Source organism: Buteo buteo, chromosome 8 (genome assembly GCF_964188355.1).
Source record: "Buteo buteo chromosome 8, bButBut1.hap1.1, whole genome shotgun sequence".
NCBI classification, from domain to species: Eukaryota; Metazoa; Chordata; class Aves; order Accipitriformes; family Accipitridae; genus Buteo; species Buteo buteo.
This window is the reverse complement of record NC_134178.1, coordinates 30,373,400-30,395,409: the sequence shown is the minus strand read 5'-3', so window position 1 is coordinate 30,395,409 and position 22,010 is coordinate 30,373,400. Positions and strand designations below refer to the sequence as shown.

Sequence of the window (22,010 nt, the reverse complement as noted above, 5' to 3'; positions counted from 1 at the left end):
GGAAAAATTGCCTTCTGCTTGTAAGTGTAGCTGAGAGGAGCTTGGAGAACAGGGAGATCCTCCTGCTGTCAGGAGGCAGGTGAATGCAGACAGGGACGGTACTGTGGAAGAGCATATTATAGTACCTTGTGAAATAAATGTCTTGCTGACAGACAATGATGGGTAACATTAATTAGGAAGGCAGGAGATTTAAACAAAATAAGCAGATTGAAATACTGAGAAAGGATTATTCAGAATTTACCTCTGTCATTTTTTGTGTGGATGGTTATAATTGTAACCATTAGGCATGGTCTGTGCAACAGCTTGGCTGTTACCATTTACAAGCAATTATTAATAACACTGTTAAATTGCAAGCTAATTTCCTCTAAGGCGGCTTATGCTTGAAGCTTCTGTGATTTAAATGTGAAATGACCCCATTATTCCTTTATTTAATTGATATTAACTGAGACTAATTAACATACAAAAGTTAAATCAGCTTTAATTAGAAAACCATTACTGCCACCTCTCTAATTAGTATTGGAGGCAACAGTATTTTCAGTGGCACCGAACTGTTAGCGTGAAAAGTAGCTGTATGAACCACATTCAAAACAAATGGCTTTGGACTGAATATACCTGTACGTGGAGGTATTGTCTTCATTTTTTTAAAAGATAGAGATTTAAACTGTAAATCTACCCTTAAAGACTATGTACACGCTCTCATGTTTATAAACTACTTTGAAGACACCTGTATTTAGCTTTCATGGCGTGCTGTTACAGCAGGCTGCTTTTCTGTCCTTAACAGAGAAGTTAAGATTGAGCTAATTTTCCCCAGTTATACAAACAAAGTTTCATTCACAGCAGGATAAATTTCTCCAGCTGTTTATGGACTGGATATGAACAGCTGATCTCATCTAAAGAAGTCAAGCTGGGAAACAAGGGGGGAAAAAAGCTGTTGAGCAGGAGGTGAAATGGGTAATGATGTAACTTATGAAATTAGTCATTGAAGAAAGCTGTGTGCTTTACCTGTACCTGCTTTAACAGAACTGTTTGGTTTGCTTTTTGGTTTTGTTTTAGTAACATGATCATTTTACCACTGTAGAGTAAATCTGTGCTATTATAACCACCTTGATATGCCAACAGAGGCACACAGCATGGTCTCAGATGTGGCCTTAAAAAGGAAAGTTTTTACATTGATTAAAAATTGAGTGCATGTGCAGTAAGGGGAATGCAAGAAGAGAAAGAATGGAAGTTGTACAGCTTTTGAAGTGAGGAAAGTGCTTACTATACAGGAGAGCTTCTCTAAGCTAGACCTGTAGCACCAGGAAGGGTTGTATCTGCAAGAAGCCCATCCACAGCTGTCCGCTGAAAACCTCCCAGCTCTGCTGTTGGGGGAAGGCTCCCAGCAGAGACAGGGCTGAGGACAAAGGCTAAAGAACAGCTGGATGTTGCCATCAATACCATAATTTTGGGGCTGTGGATCACAGACACCACTTCTTCCCACTAGTGTTCACTGAGATGTCAACCTTTTCTGGTCATGGTTTCACTGAATGCATTTAAACCCTCCCTAAACTGTCATTTCTTGAGCATCGTTGTTCATCACTGTTGGGTTTTTCTGTATAAAACATTTGTGTGCTGGAAGATCCTATCTGAACCTCTTTTGAATGGCTGTAGCACTGTTAGAGAAAGCCAGCAGACCAGATTCACTCTCTGACACGCTGCCTTTTTTTTTTTTTTTTTCTTTTTGTAGCTCTATCTGTATGAAACAGATAGAAAACATAATTTAACTAGTTGCATGGAAATCTCTGATGCATCAGTCCATCTCCAGGAGGTGTAGTGGAAAGATGCAGTCCTGCATATGTGTATGAAATGGGGAAAAAGTACCTTTTGCATATTTGTCTCTTTCTGTCCCTTGTATTTTGTTCATGTTAGAGAGTAACCTCTTACACAAGGGTTGGGTCTGAAGCTTAAAAAAAGGTTGTATGTCACTAGAAAGGTGTATTGCTCTAGATTAATATTGTTAGTAAATAAGCACAGTTAAACTGACGTGAATGGTTCTGTGGGTAAGCCGGGCTGAGGTGCACAGCATGTCTCTGCTGATGGCCAGGCAGGCGGTGGCAAGCGGCAACTTGTTCAGCTGCAGGACCTGGGTGGCCGTGGGGCTCTGCCCTGGGGCTCCCAGTGCCTTTTATAAGTTTGCCTCGTATCTGTTGTGGGTTTACCTTTTTCTGTGTATGCTCTGTCACTTTTAAATTGAAATGATATGTATTTTGAATATCAACTTCAGACGGCAGGCTGGTGCAGCTTCCTTTGCAATCAAGGCCTTAGACCAAGATATCTTTTGGTAAAGAAAAGAGTTTTGCGCTTCTGCTCTGCAAACCATATCATGTGAATCACTGTCTCAGTGCTACACGAGACCAGAAAAGAAGCTGAAGAGTATGGAAGAATACAATGTTAGTTTCCGAGAGCAATTTCAGTCTGTTCCAGTGAAATCATTAATGGAAAAACTACAATAACTAATCAACTACATTCACAAACCAGGCTTGCAAAACAAGATAGACTTAAACTTCACATCAGAAACTGGAAAGAATGCTATAGTATAGGAACGCTTCTTGATAAGCTTTCGGATTCTTGAAGACTTCTGAATTCCTGTTACAAAATTGGAAATAATAGGAAATACCTATTACAGCAATTTCAATGGTGCATCCTCCAAATGCCTATTACTAGGGTGTTAATAAAATACTCTGAATCATTAAAAATTAATATGATATACCTCTTTTAAATTGCTGTGACTCCTCTCAGTAAATGTCTTCCATCGCTATAGTTGCAGAAATAAATACAAGAAATTTGGTGAGCAAAGGAATGCCATGAAGAAAAATGGAGCAACTGAACATCAGTTTCATGCTAATAACTTATGGGCCAATGAGACAATCTAACTGATAATACAAGTGATGTAACTTTTCTAGCATATTATAAATTGTAGCAGGCATTTAAGATGATGTTCTCATCTGTTGTATATATTCTCTCCTTTAATACATGTATTGAAAGTACTGACAACCACTTTGTATACCTTTAAAAGGACATTACTTCCAATTTTCATTACAAGGCATTCAAAGACGTGCAGTTGTTATCATATCTAGCCAAAATGGAGAAGGAAATTTTGTGGAATGTGAGAGTGCTAAAGAACCAGTGGGCAGAAAATGTTAATAGAAAAATCTTATTGAAAGATCAGTTCAGTTACTTTCAAAAAAAATATGGCTTATAGGAGTATTTGAGTATAAACTATATGTGTATTCTTATTTTTCACATTCAGATCTTTTCAGCCCATCATCTAAACTTAGGGTAAGTGTAGGGCTAATATAAGTGGTTGTATTTAGGCACAAGTCCTTGGCTGAATCAGGATCTTTGCTCTTAACTAAGGTAGGGTTAAGCTACTGAACAACCAACCAACCACCCACCCAAGCAGAAAAAGGAACCTCCCCTACCAACACTCATGTTTGTAAATGCTAAATTAAAAGGAGTCCTTTGGATATGGAGCCAAAATGACTTGTATGCTGTGTGTGAACATAGATAAATGGTTCTTGCTTGAACCATCTCACTTAGAAATGACAGACTTGTAACACCAAGCACAGCCCTTCCTCCAGCTGAGGCTCCAATTGTGCAGCTGTCATTGAGCAGAGCTTCTGGGTACAAATAACCTCAATGCAGGGAATTAAAAATATGAAATGCCTGTGCAAACTTGGCTTTCTTTGACTTTGAACTGAGCTACCTAGGCAAGACTTGTCTGTGGAAAAACTTTCTGTGCAATTTCAAACCAGAAAATTGAATAGACATGTATTGTGGAACAGACTCAGACAAGCACCAAAACTGAGATCCAAAAACATTTGAAAAGCTTTATTTACACTCACCTAAATAAGATCTGAATTCACATACAAATATGCTTATACAGTGGAAATGTAGCTCTGTTTTAAAATGTGAACAAGAGAGTGGTGGAAAAGACAAGATATGGATGCTACGGTGCAGTGGTAAAAGAAATGTAGCAGAGGCAAAAAGCTCATTTCTTTTCATTACAGAGAAAATAGTTTAGGCCAAATCCAATAGCACTGGAGCAAGGGAAAAGATCCCCATTAACCTCTGTGCAGCTGGATTAAGCCTTCAACTGGTATAACTGACTTCCTTAGTGGACCATATTCTACATCTCACCCTGTATGTTGTTAAGCTTTTTCAGCTGCATACTGCTTTAAATAACATTGGTAGTGCTCAGCGTTTTGTCTCATTTTTTTTTTTCTTAAGCGTGGGAGGTGTCACTGAGTCCAAAAAAGAAGAAATCCATCACCAGTGGATAGAGCTTGGATGAGTGTGGTGAAACCCTGTTCTCTGAATGCTGTGCGAATTAGATCCTTTTGTGCAAATGTATATAGAGCCACTGACTTAAATCCTTCAGACTGATCATGAACTTCCAGAAATCAGAATATTTTCATTCATCATCATGAATTCATGTTAAGATTCACAACAGGTTTTGCATGTTTATAGAAACCAAGGGATATAATTGAAAAAAACAGAAAAGAAGTGCTGACTGACAAGATCTTTTGTTTATATATCATGAATGTAACCTAAAGAAAGTTGCTTTAGCTAAAGGAGGCTAGATTTCTTGTCGAAGAAAAAGTACTTTTATGACAAAAATAGGTCTATATCCCATTGCTGAGCAGTCATTAGTTTTTACAAGTTCCTTCCTTTTTCCAGGTTCTAATTGGTGACCTGTTGGGAGCCCTGAACACAGAGCTGTCAAAGCAACCCCCTTTTTTACTTTTTTGTCACATTCCAATATAATTAGACAGATGATTATAGTAACAAACACAGTACCAGCTGTCTGAAGCTTAATACTATTTAAGTATTACCATGCCTTTATTTTAAAGGTACTGAAACATATGGCAATGATAAGCCATTTCTCTCTCTCTGCTAAGCTAGACTTTTGTATTCAGATGCTAAGCCTGTGTTTGAAGAAAGAGGGAAAATAAATATTTCTGAAACACCCTGTAATAACTCCAACTCATCTGTCTCATTCATGCAACTCCAATTCCCCTTTCTGCTCCATCTCTTTACTGACATTATTGCTCTGGGCACAGAAGAGTGACAGTAATACAGAAACAGGTTGGTGCAGCTTTAGCAGCCTAAGACTCAATTAATGGCAATAAAAAGAATAATAACAGTAATAAAGATTTTTGGAATGCTCTTTTCCTTGAAAAACTCCTTGAGGCAGCAGATGTATCCCTTCTAGATGGGGGTACATCACTGCTTGGGTGGCCACTGGAACTAATTTCTCCCCCAGGATTCAAATTTTCTACAGTGGAAGTTGCTGTCTGTTTTCAGATACTTATTTTTCTCACTTCTCCTGTATGTTTTAAAAGGAAAGCTTATATAAAGACCAAAAAGACAAGAAAGGAAAATACAGCAGTAAGTAATTTAAAGATATCAAAAAATTACAGTCAAATTCACCCTGTGAAATATTACTCAGAAATCTGCAGAGCTATTCCAGGGATTAAACTAACCACAGAGCTTGCATTCTTGGTTATACAGAGCTAGCTTTCTGCCAAAGTACTTTAAGACTTTGGCATCTTTTGCTTTCATGTAACCGGGAATCAGGTCCTATAGCTTTATCCCCTCCACTCAGAGCTCTGTTCAGTGAAATCCCTGGGCTTTGCTTTCTGTGTTTATGATGGGTGGGAGGAACGTGCAACGGGAGGCTTGAACGAAGAGTGAAACCAAGGATAGTAGTGGACTTGGTATTGCAGTATATAGCCAGGGTCCTATGCTGTGCCCGTCACTGGGGCATCTTGGTGTCCACAGTGGTGTAACAAAAGGGTGTACTTAGGACTTGTACCCGACAGATGCTATTATTCCCATCATTCACAGCAAGACATTTTCTGCTGCATAAGAAGATTGGGGGTCTTGGTGATTTGTTCTCTTTAAATACTGTGTATGTTGACACACACACGTTCACAGCCCAACAAAACGCCTCTCCACCCAGAACCGAATGGCCGGGGTTGTTGGCAGAGTCTTTGCGGCGCAGGTTTGGCTGCCCCCCCAGGAAAGGTGCCCCCTCCCCGGCTTGGGCGGCAGCGCAGGGCCGCCCGCGCTGAGGACGCGCAGCAGGTGCAGTCGCTCCCTGTCAGCCGGGTGTCCCGCCGCGTCGCCAAAACACGTCATGGTTTTGCTTGAGCTGGAGATTAAAATCTCAGTGAATGAGCTCTGTGTTTTGGTTTCTTTTAAAGGATCATGAGGCTATGGCCAGTCTTTTAAATATGGAATGAAAATAAGCATAAAAACTGCTACCCTAGCCAACTGCAGAAAGTAGCACCCGTTTGGTCTCAGAGGTACCTGAATGCAGATTGTATGACAGGGAATTACTTCCTGTAAATTCTAATTAAGGATGATTGCATCAACAAGTGCTTTATAAATATTAGTAACAAAGCTGAAAGGAAAGACAGCAGAAAAATATTCTTGTTAATTTTTGGGAAAAAAAAAGTTTATCATGTGTGTCAATGTTTTCAAAAAAGCATTATATGAATGGATACTCGGCTGCATAAAAGATGAAGTGCTTTTTGTTGTTGTTGTTGTTGTTGTTTTTTCTTCCTTTTTTCCTTCTCCTCAACTCCTTAATACTTTAAGTTTTGAAAATGAATTCTTTCCAACAGGCTGATCTTTTTTTTGATGTTGAGTCAGTGGGCAACTGAGCTATTTCACACTAGGGGAGCCAGATTTTGTCTCCTATTGCACATGTTCAAGCCTAAATTTGTGCCTCAGATGTTTCAACAGAGACAAGATTACTGCAGGCACAGGGTGTAGAAATTTACACTGAAGCTCATGTAGGTATGCTAGGGAGATAATACTTTCCAGGATGGAAAATCATTTCACCTTCGGTGAACAGTGTTGGAGAAATAAATCAGCTTAAAAAACTCCAATGGAATTAGAGAACAGAAGACGTAGTTTAATTGCTCAAGGGAAGGCTGAAGGGAACTTTAAAGTCATCCTCTTCCTTTTGCAAGGCCAACCAAGCCTCTGGCATAAGTCAGAGGAGTTTAAAGAGTGCTTGAGTTAGTGTTGGGGGTCACCACTGTCCCGACAGCACTCCTTTGCTCTGGCCTGACCCTCCCTCACCCCCCAGAAGAGGGTGATGCAGTCATCTTAGACCCATTTCAGGATGAAAAGTCCAACTCTTGCGCCACAGAGAAAAGTGACAAAAGATGGCATGTGGACTGTGGCCAGAGCCAGGGCAGTACAGGCTCTTCCAATACACCGGACATGTGAGCTCTGTGAGATTAAGAACTCTCTGAAAATACGTATTTATTCTATATATATGCTATTGGATTTTGGCTGTGAACTGAATGCATTTAACCTGCAGTTTGGCCCAAAGCAGTCTCTTTAATGGTGGTACTGCAGTGAGACCATACAGACAAACACAGCTGTCACCTTATGCTTAGCAGCTGCTCATGCACAGCCCTAAGCAAGCAAAAGCATTCTCTCGAGATGCTGGGAAAGGCGCTGAGGTGACCCTTGTTCTCTCTCTGCATAAACTCTGACTCCCACAAGACAGCGTTCAGCAATAGATGAACAGATAGACCTCAGTGTAAAACTTTATCTGAATAACAGTGCCTTTGCCAGCTCAGTGTTTCCTTCTTCCTCCCCCCCAAGCTTCCCTGCTAGGAATAAGATGGTATCCTACTGGGATGATTAAAACCAGTTGACTGACTCTGAAGTGAGCATGCTGTATAGTATAGCACAAGACATGAGATGCTCTGAGAAAGCTTTTTCTCATTTATCTGCTCTACTATTGCACCAATCAAAAAATAAGCAAACAAGAAAAGAAATGTAGCTTCCTCTCCCCAACTGTGTTTACTTTGAGAAAGCCATACCAAATATTGAAGCACATGAATTATTTTGACATCAGTCTTAAAGCTGAGCTGTGGTCATTTTGGTTTGGCTTCTTTTAATTGTGCCAGGAGATACACTGTGCATGGAGTTTTGCTATTAAGGATTAAAAATCTGAAGCAAAACATATAGATTGCTGAGAGAGGATGGGTTTTTCTCCAAGAGGACTAGAAGGATGACAGTACCAGAGAAGTACAAGATTTGATATTCAAGACTTCATTTACTTTCTTAAGGATTTTTTTTTTTTTTTTTTTTTAATTCTGAGAATATGCAACTACAGTATGGTACAAGTCCATGAAGGAGAGTACTTGGAGGGTGTAATATCTGCCTATTAAAAATAAAGACTGTATGTTCTCCCTAGTGATTCTTTCTAGACTGGTATTCTGGCACCTTTTAGTGTAAAGTGGAGTGAAAATCACAACCAGCTATTGAACACTATGAATGCAAGAAGGTGGGACGACAAGACAGAAGCGTAAGGCTGTATGATTTGTGCAACTACATTAATTAAGCTGCCCAATGACGCCTTGTGAGGAAGCTTACAAAACAGGACCTGTACATATGAGAGTGATAAAGCAAGTGGCTTGTGGCATACCTGACCCTCCGGGGAAACAAAATGTTTCCAGCTTGGTGCATGATGCAAAAGTTATTCATATTTGCTGAGCACTTAGCTGCATTTAGATGGCACAGATTATCTTATGGAAGATACCTGGAAACTTAATAGTGTCCAGGCCATTTTCATAACAGAAGTTGCTATTTACCAATATGAATTGGTTAGCATTTCTCTTACTGGAAGATAGCTGCTTTTATGTGTGGATAGTAAGAGATTAGATCACAAAGATGCACCTAAGGTGTTAAAATGTCCTTGTCTGGAGGCTGATCACAACATAGCCAGGGCACTGGAGGACCCAACACAGGCTAGCATTACTGGGGCCAGGTAGAAAATACCAGTGGGTTTTGGCCTGCATTGAGCTCTGTGCTGTTTAAATATTTGTACCTGAAATAATCTGATTAGGTTCGGTACCAATGCAACCACAGTTGCACCTGTATATTGATGGGTAACAGTTGGGTTGAGAGTAAAACTTTTAATTTTGCTTGGAATGTGCTCTGGTCAGAATTCAGATATGTTGTTTTCTCATCTCCCTGTCTCTGAATGCTGTCAAAATGCTGTTGTGATCTTCATGATAATATCTAGTATGAGGCCATTGTCAGACTTCTGAAGAGAGGCAGCAATGTAAATCTTCCATTTCAAGCGTATTTGGAATTTTCTATGGATTAGCTTTGGTCCCACAACTGTCTATTTAAAAGACCAGTACAGTTTCTTCTCTGTGCTTCTTAGCATGAGACTGGCTCATAACACAATATATTTCAACCATGAGAGGAAAGACGACGACCACTTCTGCTAAGCCATGAGCATTTTGTACAGAGATATGTTTTCATTCAGCTTCCTTCATTCACACCAGACTATAATTTGTGTTGCTGCAGGCTCTGTAGGACTATGCACGACGTGTATATTTTGGCTAGTTATTTCAAAACAGACCCATATAGACTTGGTGTGTGTGTGGAGCATTGCTACTTCACTTTTTCACAGAATGGTTGAGGTTGGAAGGGACCTCTGGAGGTCATCTGGTCCAACCCTCCTGCTCAAACAGCATCACCTAGACCTGGTTTTCCAGGTCTATATCCAGATGGCTTTTGAATATCTCCAAGGTGGGAGACTCCATGACTTCTCTGTGTAACCTGTGCCAGTGCTCAGCCACCCTCACAGTAAAAAAGTGTTTCCTGATTCACATCCTTTTGGGCTTGTAATTGTTCCATGAGGCATCAGTAAAAATTTTGATTGAATTTAGTGGCATCTATTGGGTGGACAGTAGGAGGGAGGCAGTCAAGCCCTTGTAGCCCAAGGCTGCTGAGGGTGAGTGCTCAACACCTTGAATTGCTTACCCGTTTCCTTAGGCTGCTGCATGAACTGAGTGCCAGCAGTCACCGCCTCGATGAGCAAGGCTGTCTTGGCAATCCTGGCTCCCGGCTCTTCCTCCCCCCTCGTCTTCCTCTCCTGTTTCCAGGAAGAAATGCTGATACTTCTGCACGTGGATATGATTATCCACCTCGCCTAATCATTGTGTATATCCAGTGGTTATTACCCATTTCCAAAACTTCCCTTAGTCTGAAAACAAATTTGACATAAATCATGTGATGTGAGGGGAATGGGGGGGGCAGTGTGTGACCACCTTGGCAGGTAGAGAGTACAGGTAATGAGTGTCTCTCTTCCTTGTGCTCAGTGCATACATTTCTCTCCATGCAGCAGTGGGGGGGGCAGGGGCAGGGGCAGGGAGTGATTTATACTCTAGTTTCACAGGCATAAGTAGTTAGATGGAGGGCTTAAATCCTATTAAAATATGTCCACTGTTGCAAAGCAAGGGGAACACCTGTAAGAGTGGGTAACTTTACATTTATACTGGCTCTAAGTCTCTGTGCAACTGAGTGAAATGCTCTTAGTGTCAGAATGGGGCTGGATGTGGCAAGCAGCTGGGAATCAAGCTGTGATCAGAAGTCAGCTGGCCAAGGGTTTTTTTGTTTGTTGTTTTTGTTTTTTTTAAAATGTGTCCTTCTGTTATGCATTCAAACACTTCCTTACTTTTAGGGAATCTATCTGAGATGCCCATTGCAAAGCATGCAGTGCATATCCAGAAGCAACATCAGCAGTACAAGTCTATGTGAAATATTTTGGCTACTTGCCATTTTTTTGCTCATGTATTTAATAGCTTGCTTAATGTCCTGGCTTTTTGGATTAGCAGAGAGACCTAGCAAATGGAAGCCAAAGAGCTCTGTGTGCATGCTCATGGGTGATAGGCACAAATTAGAAGGGCTGTGGGAAAGAAGCCCCCTGACGAACAGCTGCTGTGCCATGAGCATGACCGTGTTGGGGAGGGGGAAGGCAGGTGGTTTTCTGATCAATAACGTTATACTGGTCAGAGCCATCTTGTGGATGCAGTTATGGATTATGTCCCTTTCACATAATATGAATTTATGTCTCTATCCCCATAGGAGGATTGGACTGCAGTGAATTATACTTGCATAGCTACAGTATGGTTCAAATTATGTGAGTAGACAAGACTTATTTCCAGTTTTTAATGCAACAATAAGGACAGATCCAAAGACTGTCAAAATTAATGGCAGGATTCCTGTGGGCTGCTTTCCATTTATTCGAGAGCCACCTAAAAGGGCACTTTTCCCTCTAGAAAGAATTTTAAATATAATTTTCTATGACTCGTGGGCTTATTTTCCCTCACAGGCTAGTGAAGAGGACTCCTATTATTGCTTTCGGGAGGTGGCTCAGACTTTGGTATTGGATGTGAATTCTTTGAGAATGTAATTAGGAAATACATCACTTTAGCATTTTTTTTATTGTAATCATACATCACCGTAATACACCACTGTTATGAAATAAATATCTGATATTGTGGAAATATGGAACAATCCCTTTTGTTTTAAGAACAGAAGGAAGGCAACTTTTCTTCAAGATCACAAAAATGTGCCTCTTGCTGCTGAAAGCATGCTTTTCATTAAATTCTAGAGTCAGTGGCTCTAGGCCCACCTATGTCTTGGCAAGAGTGTGCCTGACTGTTGGATGTATAGTGTAGGGAGATGGCAGCAATTCTGTGAGACTGAATAATGAAGACAGGCACAACTTCTGGCTCTCCTTGAAAAGTAAACCCATCCTTTCCCCTGCCAGTTTTGTAGATTTTTGAAAGGCATCTGTGGAGCTCATCTATATGCAGCGTTTTGTGTTGCTTGTGTGTGCCTTTAGAAATATCCTTCCTTGTTGTGTCCCAGTGGAAACAAATATCTGATACTGTTGCTGGTACACTATTTTCCTTCCATAATCTAGTTTTCTGTTTTAAAGCCAGTGCAAAAGAAAACATTGCCTCAGTCAGAAATCAATGGCACTTTGCATAGGCATAAAGGCTTACTTACGTGAATCGCTCTGTACTTCTGTGAGTTAGAAGTTTAAACTACTATTTACCTAATCCGGGACACAGACTACTTGAACCTGTGTGTTTGTAGCAGTTTTACTTGACTTAGTGTTTCCTCTTTAGTTATTTGCCACCTTTGATTTCCTGCTTTTTGCTCATCTCAGTGCTAGCTACTGATGTAGCTATTATTTTTCAGCAGTGGGTCCCATGACCATGGTTCTGCCTTATGCCGGCACAGCTGGTGGCTGACCTTCCTCTAGAAAATGGTCATTTGTCAAAATAAAAGCATTTAGTGGAGATGAGTTTGAGGCGTGGTTGTTTTTTATAGCATTTTTTATTTGTTTCCCCAAAATACATTTTCATGGTTTCTTCTTTGCTTTTACCTTTTATAAATCTGTCTCCACTTGAAAAAATAGTCACAATTCAGGCAAAAGTGGACCTTGTTTTGTCCAACCAGAAATTTAAGTTGAGGCCAGAGGAATTATTTTCAGAATTTCCTTTTATGAGAAATCTGATTTTCTTTCAGTCTAAATCCACACAAATGGCCAATGTCAAAACGGTTGAATTGAAACACATGCCAATTCTAGACGCTTTTCTCTGAAAGTCATTTGTCTGGTGCCATGGTGACCTAACTTTAACTGAGGCAACAGTCTAACCGAGATTATGCAGAGCCCAACGTTTCGGGTAAATGGTACCCTGCACAGGCAGGTGTTGCCATATCAGTAGTTGGCTCCTGTAGCTTTGACAAGGAGCATTCAAAAGATGCACTCCTGTCCAGCCTAGAGCACAGGTGAACTTAAGGATGGCCATGGTCCTGGGAAGGTGATGTTTCAGGCCATCCTATAACAACTGCTATACCTCTTTCTGATCTCCTGCATCTTGCTTGTTGGGAAGGCCATGCTGCAAAACTGCATTGTCAATGGAGTGCAAGACCCAGCTACAAAACCCATGTGATGTCCTGTGGTAAAGCTACAACCAGGACACAGTTTCCTGCTGAGCAATAGCAGATTACAGCAAAAACTGGAGCTGTCATGTCTTGGGCTGTACCCCAACCAATTGTGACCCTGGCTCCTGCGTGATGTCCTGGTACCAGCATTTCTGGTTTGACCCTGGGTCTGCCTCCATTACTGCATCTGTGTTTTACCTTGCACGGCTCTATTTGAGAAGTAGGATGAGGCTCAAAAATGAGGAAAGAAGGCAAATTTATCCCTGCTTTAAACTGACTCCAGACATGTGGAAGGGCATACACAGTGGCAGTGGCCTTTGGCCAAGAAAAGAGTTTAAATGTAACCATGCCCTTTCCCATGCACTTTAAAATCACATTTGAAGTGAGGGTTATCACTAACAATGTAAAAACTCACAGGCCCTCATGCTGCCCTGTAAATTAGAAACAAGCTCTGCAGCCCATCTCTTCCTCCTCTCTTCCTTGCCATGCAAACACAAACAGGAGGATTGCAGGAAACAGAAGCAAGAACTAAATGTCCAAAATGCTTTTTCCTCTGAGGGGTCACGTATTGAGGAAAGGTACCACGTTGAGATTTTTTTGGAGCAGGAGGAGTTCATCTGCACCCTACCAGGAAGCCACTGTCGTACTTGCTCTGTGGCAGATTCCATGTTTGTCCAGAAACCGCACAAACAGAAACACCCTTCTGCTGTCCCACTGCTTTCAGAGAACAATATGAAAAAAAATCACTTAAGAAAATGCCCCCTCTGAAGTGACAGCTCAGAAATGAGCTGTGCTATAATAGAACTACACAGGCTTCTCAAAATGGTATTTGGTTATAGCCAGAGTGGTTTATTTTTAGATCAGTCAGTCCCTCAGTTGGTCTATCTATATGCCTTCTCATTAGCTCAGCTTTTACAGGAAGAAGTAGTGCATAATTCATTGTTTCCAATTAATTTTTTATAAAATTTTCAAACTGAATTTACCAGTTCACAGTTAAGTTTCTGGAAATACAGGCTTGGAGCTCATTGCTTTTTGTTGTTGTTTCATTATTAATCTTATTTATTAAAGCAGTCCATTGGGAATGGGATATTCATCTTTGAAATTTACAAACAGAAACTCTTGGTATCATGAGGAAACTCTTTCCTGGAAGCATCCAGAGCATGTGGTTAACATGTATTCTTATCTTTCTGAGGCCTGTGCTTTAGGCTGGGAGATAAACCTGTGTTAAGACTATATATTATTTTCTTATTTTACACACATTATAAAGGTATACATGCACCTTTACTGCATACAACATTCACCGCGTTGTCTGGCAAGTCTGGCTTTCCTTAGTGGTTCCTTTGTGCTCTTAAATCTCAGAAAGTGGTTATGCATCAAGTTAAGCATGGGAGTCTTGGGTTCCTTCCTCCACTTGTTATGGGCTTATATTCCTCAGAACAACTACTTGGTGTTTAACAAAAAATGTAATTCAATCTGACAGGCAAGCACCTGAAGTTGTTAAAAATCCTGTTCTGTGCAGTGTCTTGTCTTTATTGTGGTAGCATCTGAGTGTTCTCCACAGCTAAAAATGAACCAGAAGACTTCTGTTAGCCAACATAAAGTCAATATAGTCAATAAAGTTTTGTTACCATCTATCTCCAGAGAAAAGTTACCGAGATAGTTATTTACGTGATTGCTTGTTTTTTAAGATCTGAGTGTGCGTCTGTACAGAACACCGAAAGTTCAAGTGCTTTAGGATTGTTGTCAGTCTGGGTTCAGCTGATACTGAATTGCATGGGTTTTGGCCTGAACCTGAGAAAGATGAAGCAACTAGATTCAAGAGGTATCAGTGCTGAATAGAGCTAATGGTAGCAAATGAGAACACAGCACAAGACTTTAAATGCATAGGTAAACCAAAACCTAACCTTGAAGTCTGTAACCGAGGGGCAGACTTAAACCTCGGGATTCCTGGAGGAGCAACTTGAGAGAATTTCAGGTTTTGCATTTTTTGTCGAGATTGCCTATTTCTAATTCAGATTAATTCCAGATCCATAATCTTGTGTGGAAAGGGCAAGAACTGGTGTAATTAGAGTCATAGCATTGGCAGTGAGGAGCTGATGGAGTCTCCGACCTGCCATAGTCTATTACAGGCAGCACTGTCTGCGAGTCAGTGAGGAATGCGGGTATTGAACTTGTGGTCTCTCCTGGAGGATCTCCTGGTGCATGCCCTTAACCATTGGAGACAGCTCTGCAGCAACTGCCTCCCAGAAATGATGTTTTCTTTTACTTGCAAACGTAACTCTTCTTTCGTGGGTTTAATTCTGGCCAACAGTTTATGTGCCATGTGATGAGCTCAACCTGGCACGCATGGGTAATGGTGATTGAACTCTGACCCAAGTTACTGAAGAGTTCCAGTAATATCCTTGAATCACCATTCAACCTCTTCACACATTTCCCTGAGAGAGCAGTAAAGTAGTTAAGGAAACCAAGAAGGGCTTGAGGTTTCATTCCATCACTCTTTTGTGAAGCTGGACCAGAGTAAGGTGGGCATACAACCGACTATCTCCTCCTCCTGTTGAGGGAGCAATGTTGTCTATCTAATACCCAGCCGCCCTCAGTGGTGCAGGTGTGGTATAGTGTAGGGATACCAGAGTAGCCCCAAACTGCCACTTAGTTTAAATGTTTTGGTGAAAGTCACTATCATCACCCTTGGCAGTTTGTTCCAGAGATTAATTACTCTGCTAGCTGCCCAAATGCTAGTCTAAATTTAGATGGCAACCCTGCTGCTGCAGACACTAAGCCAGCCGTAGGAGCCAGTCTCTGCCACCTTCGCTCATGTTGACTCATACTTTGTAATACATAGGAACTACTAAGGATGAGGAAATTCATCAAAACCAGGCCTGGCTGTATATTCACTGGAACCTATGTAAGAGATTTGGTTTCTGGCATTCTCTGTATCCTGGAAAAGTGAAGAAAATACTTGCTTTCATTAAAGTGAAAAGCATGTTTATTGGATTACTGCAGTTTAAAGCGAGTCATTAACTTTCCCTGGGATCACAGAAGACTAGCAACTTTCCCTGGACTGGTTTGATGGGAATTACGAAAATTACATCCACAGAGCCAGAAGGAAAATACAGGAGGTGGTTCTGCCTTTACTGGGTTAGCTCCTGGCTGCTGATTTTATACTGATATTCTTGGATGACATTGCTTCTTATTTGGGGACATGTAAAATATTCATAAAATACAGCAACATATTCTTGTTTCAATGATAATGAATCCCCTGAAAATGTTGAGATTTCTGGGCTGAAGCACCTGGTACAACTCACAAATCCTGCTTAACAGAAACAACTTGTTTTACTAGCAGCCAGTCCTTGGTAGGTTCATCAAAGAATAACCTCTTTTTTCTTCTCTGATTCACTGTAACCACACAGGCAGAAAGATGGTTTGAAGTTCTGATAGTGTCATCTTGAACAAATTACCCATCTTTCCCTACTCTATAAGAAAAGATGACAGTGGTATTCATGACACACCACATGGACCAAAACCTGCTTTGACTAGATCTAAAGTCTGATACTTTTTGGCAAACCAGATATCTGTCTGAATGAACTGCAGAATTTATCTGTGTATCGGCTCCACTGGATAAGTGAAAAAGACTTTTGCAATAACTTCCTTTTTTTAAGTGATTTAAGACACATACTCTCTGGGGAATATTTATTAATGTTGGAAAGAGTGTCTGAAAGTCTTCAGAATATAGTATACACTTGCACTTTGATAATAGCTTCTTCTTCAGCTGCATAGCAATAATATTGACTCAAAAACAGTGACTCTGAGTTTTGAGGCTAGTAAAGCTCATTACACCAGTTCAACAATACAAAGGGAAAAAATTCATACTATTCCAGACCACAAATCTACCAAATTAATATAGGATTTATAAGGTCATGTGAAATTTGGGTTTTTCAGGGAAAAAAAAAGGCTTACTTTAAGGAATTATGAAGTAAATAATTTATTATCACTTTAATATTCTGTGAAAGTAACATCAAGATTTACAGCAGACTAAAAGTTAAATATTGCTTTTGTTTATAAAATGCCAGCAGGTATATATAAAGAAAATGGAGAATTGATGTTTGGAGTTTTTTCATCAATGAATGCATGTTTAGGATTAATGTGGGATGGGTACATATGTGTGTATATATGTATTTTTAAAAAATTATTATCCCAAAAGGCATTTTTGAATCACATTGATATATTAACAACTGATTTTCTGACTTCAGGATTAGTTTTGATTACATCATTGCCAAGAGTTATAGAAGCCAGAAGTTGTGGAAACTTCTCTGAAAAGACAGCTGAAGACATATGAGGAATTCATAGTTCTGTAATGCCACCAAATTACATATACAGGAAGCTTAAAGTTAGAACAGTAGTATAGTGTATAGTATTACTGTATACAAGGACCTTCTTACAAGAATCTAATTCACCATAATTGTTTCTTGACAAATGGGAACTCTAGTTTTTATTCACCCAGACTTTATATACACTATTATTTAATTATCTTACTTTCAACAAATTTAACCTCTAGAATGTTTTAAGATAAACATAAACATTCATGTACCTAGGTTACTTTCAGAGCAGAAGAACTATTAAAATACCATATACATTCAGTCAATTGAAACATTTTAAAAATTTGTATTAGGTACCCTTACAGTGTTCGGAGGTTTTTTCTTTTTTCTTCAACCAATAGGCCCACATCATGCAGTAATATTGCTCTTGGACAACTTCTTCAGTACTTGCAAGAGTCTCCCTGTGTACAAGAGTTCCCTGATAACAGTTCTTATTTGCTTGCCAGATCCAGACACCAGCAGTCAAAGTCCCCAGTAGTCCAGTGCAGCGAATGGGTGCTGTGGATTGGGATAGCTCTTGGAATAAAAAGAATTGATTTATTGTTTGGTTTGCCCATATAATGGAAGTATCTTGCAGACTCCAGCAACTATTATCTCATTCATAATCTACAGGGTTTTATTTTTCATTTCTCCTTTATACTTATTGCCTCTTAGATCACCTACTTTAAAAGTATGGTAGGTTTGGTGACACTTTTGATTTAAATGGTCCAAACCAGAAAAGAAATAGGAAAATAAGAATTTGAAGTGGCTTCTTTTGTGCTTATGAGGATTTGGGACTCGTATACATGGATGCTTCATGACTCACAATAGGTCATTTCATGTTACCAGATGTGTTAAAATAACAATCTCAAAGATGTTTATTTAAGAATTAAAGTTAGTTCATTATTTTGGGTTTACTTTAGCAAGTAAGTAGGCTTTTAAGTAAGCCAGTCTGCTTACTTTGACTGAAGCATCCAACTTTCCCCTCTCCTTGTGAGAGAATGGAGGGTAATCATGCTGCAGCAATGCCAAGCAAGGTCACCAATATGCTTTCAAAAGGACTTTGCTATTTAGAATATTTTGGAATATGGGTTGAGCCAATGTTTACTTTCTACTTCAAGAGTGCCTGTCCTCAAACACCAGATACTTACATAGATGATTATAAATATGGGAAAAGATAAATAATGACAAAGCCTTTCAGATTAAGTCAGATTCCAAAACGTAAGTAACCAGCAAGAAGGCAATTGTCTTCCAGCAGTTGTATGATTTGCCTTGTTTCCTTACAGTTTCCTCCTTACCAAGAATTTCAGCAGTGAAGTTGTTTTATAGGGTTCCTTGAAAATTAACAGATTTTGGTGTGGGTCTGGAAGAGCTGAGGAGAGGATGAGCAGTGGGTGACCCTGGATGGAAATATCACCATAACCAGTCCCTCCTCCACAACTGGGAACCTGATAGCATTAGTAGTCCTGCCAGTTTGAACCCTAGCAGTAATTCAAAGATAATTTCACAGGCTACTATGTTTCGGACCACACAGGTCGTGGAAAGCAGAACTGGCAAATCACACGTTCAGAGTATGCTTTTGTCTCCTAGAATCTCTGCCTGTGTCAACCCTGCCTTTCTGTGTGTTTAGGAGAGAAGGGTGTCCTCCAGATGTGACTCGAAGCATCTATACTGGGAGGTTATCTCTCACTATTGTCATAGGAGAGAGCCACTGCTCAGGTAACAAAGTTAGAAGGTGCAACAACAGCCCTCAGCATGAAGCACCAACCCCACTGTGAACTACCATATGAAATATATGCATCAGCACTGATTTTTTTTTTCCCAGTTTCCATGGAGATGGATGATCTGGCTTCTCATTTTAAACTACAACTCTTCTGAAGAGGGAGGAACACAAATGAAAATGCACAAGAACTTTGATCGATATATTTTTTACTTAATAAAACAGATATGCCCTCCTCTTGAGACAAAGTCAAGAGATCACATTGATGATAAGCTAATTCTGGCAATGTTTGTTTTCCATAATTGTGAAGTTGCAGCGGAGGCCTAACTTTGTGTGCCTTTCTTTACATGAAATAAAGTTACAAATTATGTTTGGCTCTGTTGAAGTCAATGGCATGGCCCACAATGGAATGGGCAAACTCCACTGGCATCAGAGCAGCCATGTTTTGCCCAAACAGCAGCTGAGGGGATTTGTTACAATGAACCGGAGGGTGAAAATTAGCATTGCCCTAGTGTGTCTTAGACCTCAAGCAAACAATAATAAAACCTATTTGTGTTAAGTTCGATAAGCTGTGACTGGACTGTGAAAGGCCTCTCAGTTGTAGAAGCACTGAAATCACAGAAAGTTGCTCACTTCCTCAGCAGTTCACTTGCTACCTATTGGTGCACATATTGTTGCTATTCAGTAATAATGTGTAGCAAAAATATCCTTTATGATTGTCAGCTGAATGAAATGAAGTTGTGCGTTACAGTTAGTCTTTTGATTCTGGGTTTCTTGTTCCTTCTTAATAAGTGTCCTCTACCTTTCTGAACCAGATAAGTCATGAAGAGTTTTTATCACTGCATTTGGAGTGGGCATCATTTTGGAGAGCGATGAGTGCATAATATAAGTCATCACATACCGTTGCCAGTAAGAGAGTCTTAGCCTTTTGTGTCACTTTTGACAATCAAAATGGGTTTATTAAGCTCAGAGTTTTAGAATATAATCTTTTTGGATTGTTTTTCTGTTTCTCTAAAATCTGGTACTCAGTTACCACAAATATACTGGAGTTTGCAGATGTGCAAGCATACACGCTCCTGGCTTTTCTCAGTACCCTGACAAAGTTGAGAAGCTTTGTTAAAAAAGATGGTTTTCTGATACATGTTCCTGGTCTTGGAATACAAGAATTAGATATGCAGAAAATGGATTAACAGTCTGAATTCAGGTAAAAAGTTAACACAAAATGAAATTTCCTTTTTTATAAACTAAAGTACAACTAAAGCAAACTTGGGACAAAATGTGCACTTAGTTTTTGTCAAAATTTCTCCAAATGACAAACCAGCCAGTTTGACTCTGCAACCTTATTACATACTACTACAACTTTTTCACCCTACTATCACCTATAGCAATGTGGCATGTTCATGCCTGCAAAGTTGGTGGGGGAGGTTGTCTATTTTTATAGTTATGTAATATTAACCTAGATATAAACATCTTCACCTAACTTTTTTTTTTTTTCTTGGATCATTCTGTGCATGAGTGTGGGACTCTTTCCTGAGGTGGAAGAAAGAGATCAAAACAGAGGAAAGGTAAGAGTGGTTTTAACTGCATCAGGAAGATACATTGGAGGAGGGGGAAAAAACCTCACTCTCCTGGGACAGGGATAGAAAGATTTTTGTTTGCCAGCCAGTGAGATCATTTGTCTATTGTAAGCCTCTATCTACTTGGAGACGTGCACCTTGCTCTGTTTCCATAAGGTCCAGGAAAAAAGAAAAACTAATTGCATACTTAACTTTCACTATTCCTGACACACTGTTCCTGTGTTCTGTGAAATCAAGATTTTTCAACTGGAGCAAGGCATGAGTTCAGCATTCAGGAGTAGGTACCTGCCAATTCTGAAGCCTTAAAAAAAGAGAGAGAGGAGGAGAGAAGGGAAGCTGACTTATTCCAGCTCAATGCAGAGTTTGACCATGTGTAACAGCTGAACAATTTATTATTTTTTACATGTGGACAGCCTCAGAAGTGTCCAGAAATAATAATGCAGCTTAGGCATTCGAAGAATATGAGAAATTTTTACCCAAAACAGTAAAGAGGGAGGGGAAGCTACAAGTCTTTTTAAATGAGGTTTCGCATGAAAACACTGTCACAAATAGCTACTGCATGGCAGCAGTGATAAACTAATGCTAGGGGACAGTGATTATTAACATCACAGTAACCTCTTACAGGTGCCAAATGAAATCTTTAAATCAACATCTGCCTTCAGAGGCTGCATGTTCCCAAAAGGAATATTCCCTCTTCTGCTTTTGTCTCCTACTCCATCCTGTTCTACCTGCCAACAGCTGTGAAGGCTAGTGAGCTGCCTAGAAGGCTTTGTGCAATCAAAATTAAAGAGGCATGTTAATTTGGGAAGACTTCTTCAAACCTCTAGTATGTGGTGGATACGCCATAATTCTGCCTCATTCATGCTCTTCTTGCGAAGATATCCTCTTTCAAAACATGCATATATTGAGACACATCTGATGGCCAAGGTTGATTTTTCTGTTCCCCATGTTCACTCTGTTCTCTGACCAGATGCTGGCAATAGGGCATCTGTGATTGTACCCATGCACTGATTTTATTTTATTTATTTTTCTGGCACATGAGTCTAATGACAGTATTGGTATGAAGTAGTTTTACAAAGGCAGGGATAGCTGCTCTCATATTGAAGAGTATGTGTGGAGCCAGAGAAGGTGCAGCCAGGATGGGAATGACAGTTCTCAGTGAGCAAGAAGTCCTCTGGGCACAATTTAGAGCAGCCTTGACACTGTTCTAACCTGTAGTATGGGAAGGTGAAATGTCTTCCAGCTGCCTGCTGGATCTGGAAGCAAGAAACATCAGCAGCCTTCCCCTGTGAGGCCCTGCAGAAACTATGTGCAGTAGCAGAGAGAGCTGCTTAATTTTAAAGGAACAAAATCTGGGCATTTTTAGAAAAGCTTCAGAAATTAATTGCTTTAAGTTTTGAGATTCAGAAGAAAACAAGAGATGGAAACTCTCTGAAAAAAAGAATAAAAGGGATCATGCAAGCCTCAGTTTAGCTTTCCAAAATTTCAGAGTCTGCCAGGGAGGTCTATGCAGGATTGCAGACCCAAGGGAAC

The 22,010-nt window shown here is 40.0% G+C and overlaps 1 protein-coding gene across 4 annotated transcripts in view; it reads left to right on the top strand.

Annotated features, from left to right (window-relative positions):
- Positions 1–22,010, top strand: part of VGLL3 (vestigial like family member 3) — a 202,274-nt gene that overhangs the window by 38,962 nt on the left and 141,302 nt on the right. Inside the window, exon 4 of one of the 4 annotated variants that reach the window (XM_075033951.1) lies at positions 18,811–20,111. The exons of the other annotated variants lie outside the window; for them this stretch is intronic. Within the exon in view, the coding sequence (XP_074890052.1) occupies positions 18,811–18,836 (26 nt within the window). The 3' untranslated portion in view covers positions 18,837–20,111. Of the gene's footprint in view, positions 1–18,810; positions 20,112–22,010 lie in introns of those variants that run through there. 4 annotated transcript variants of the gene reach the window in all.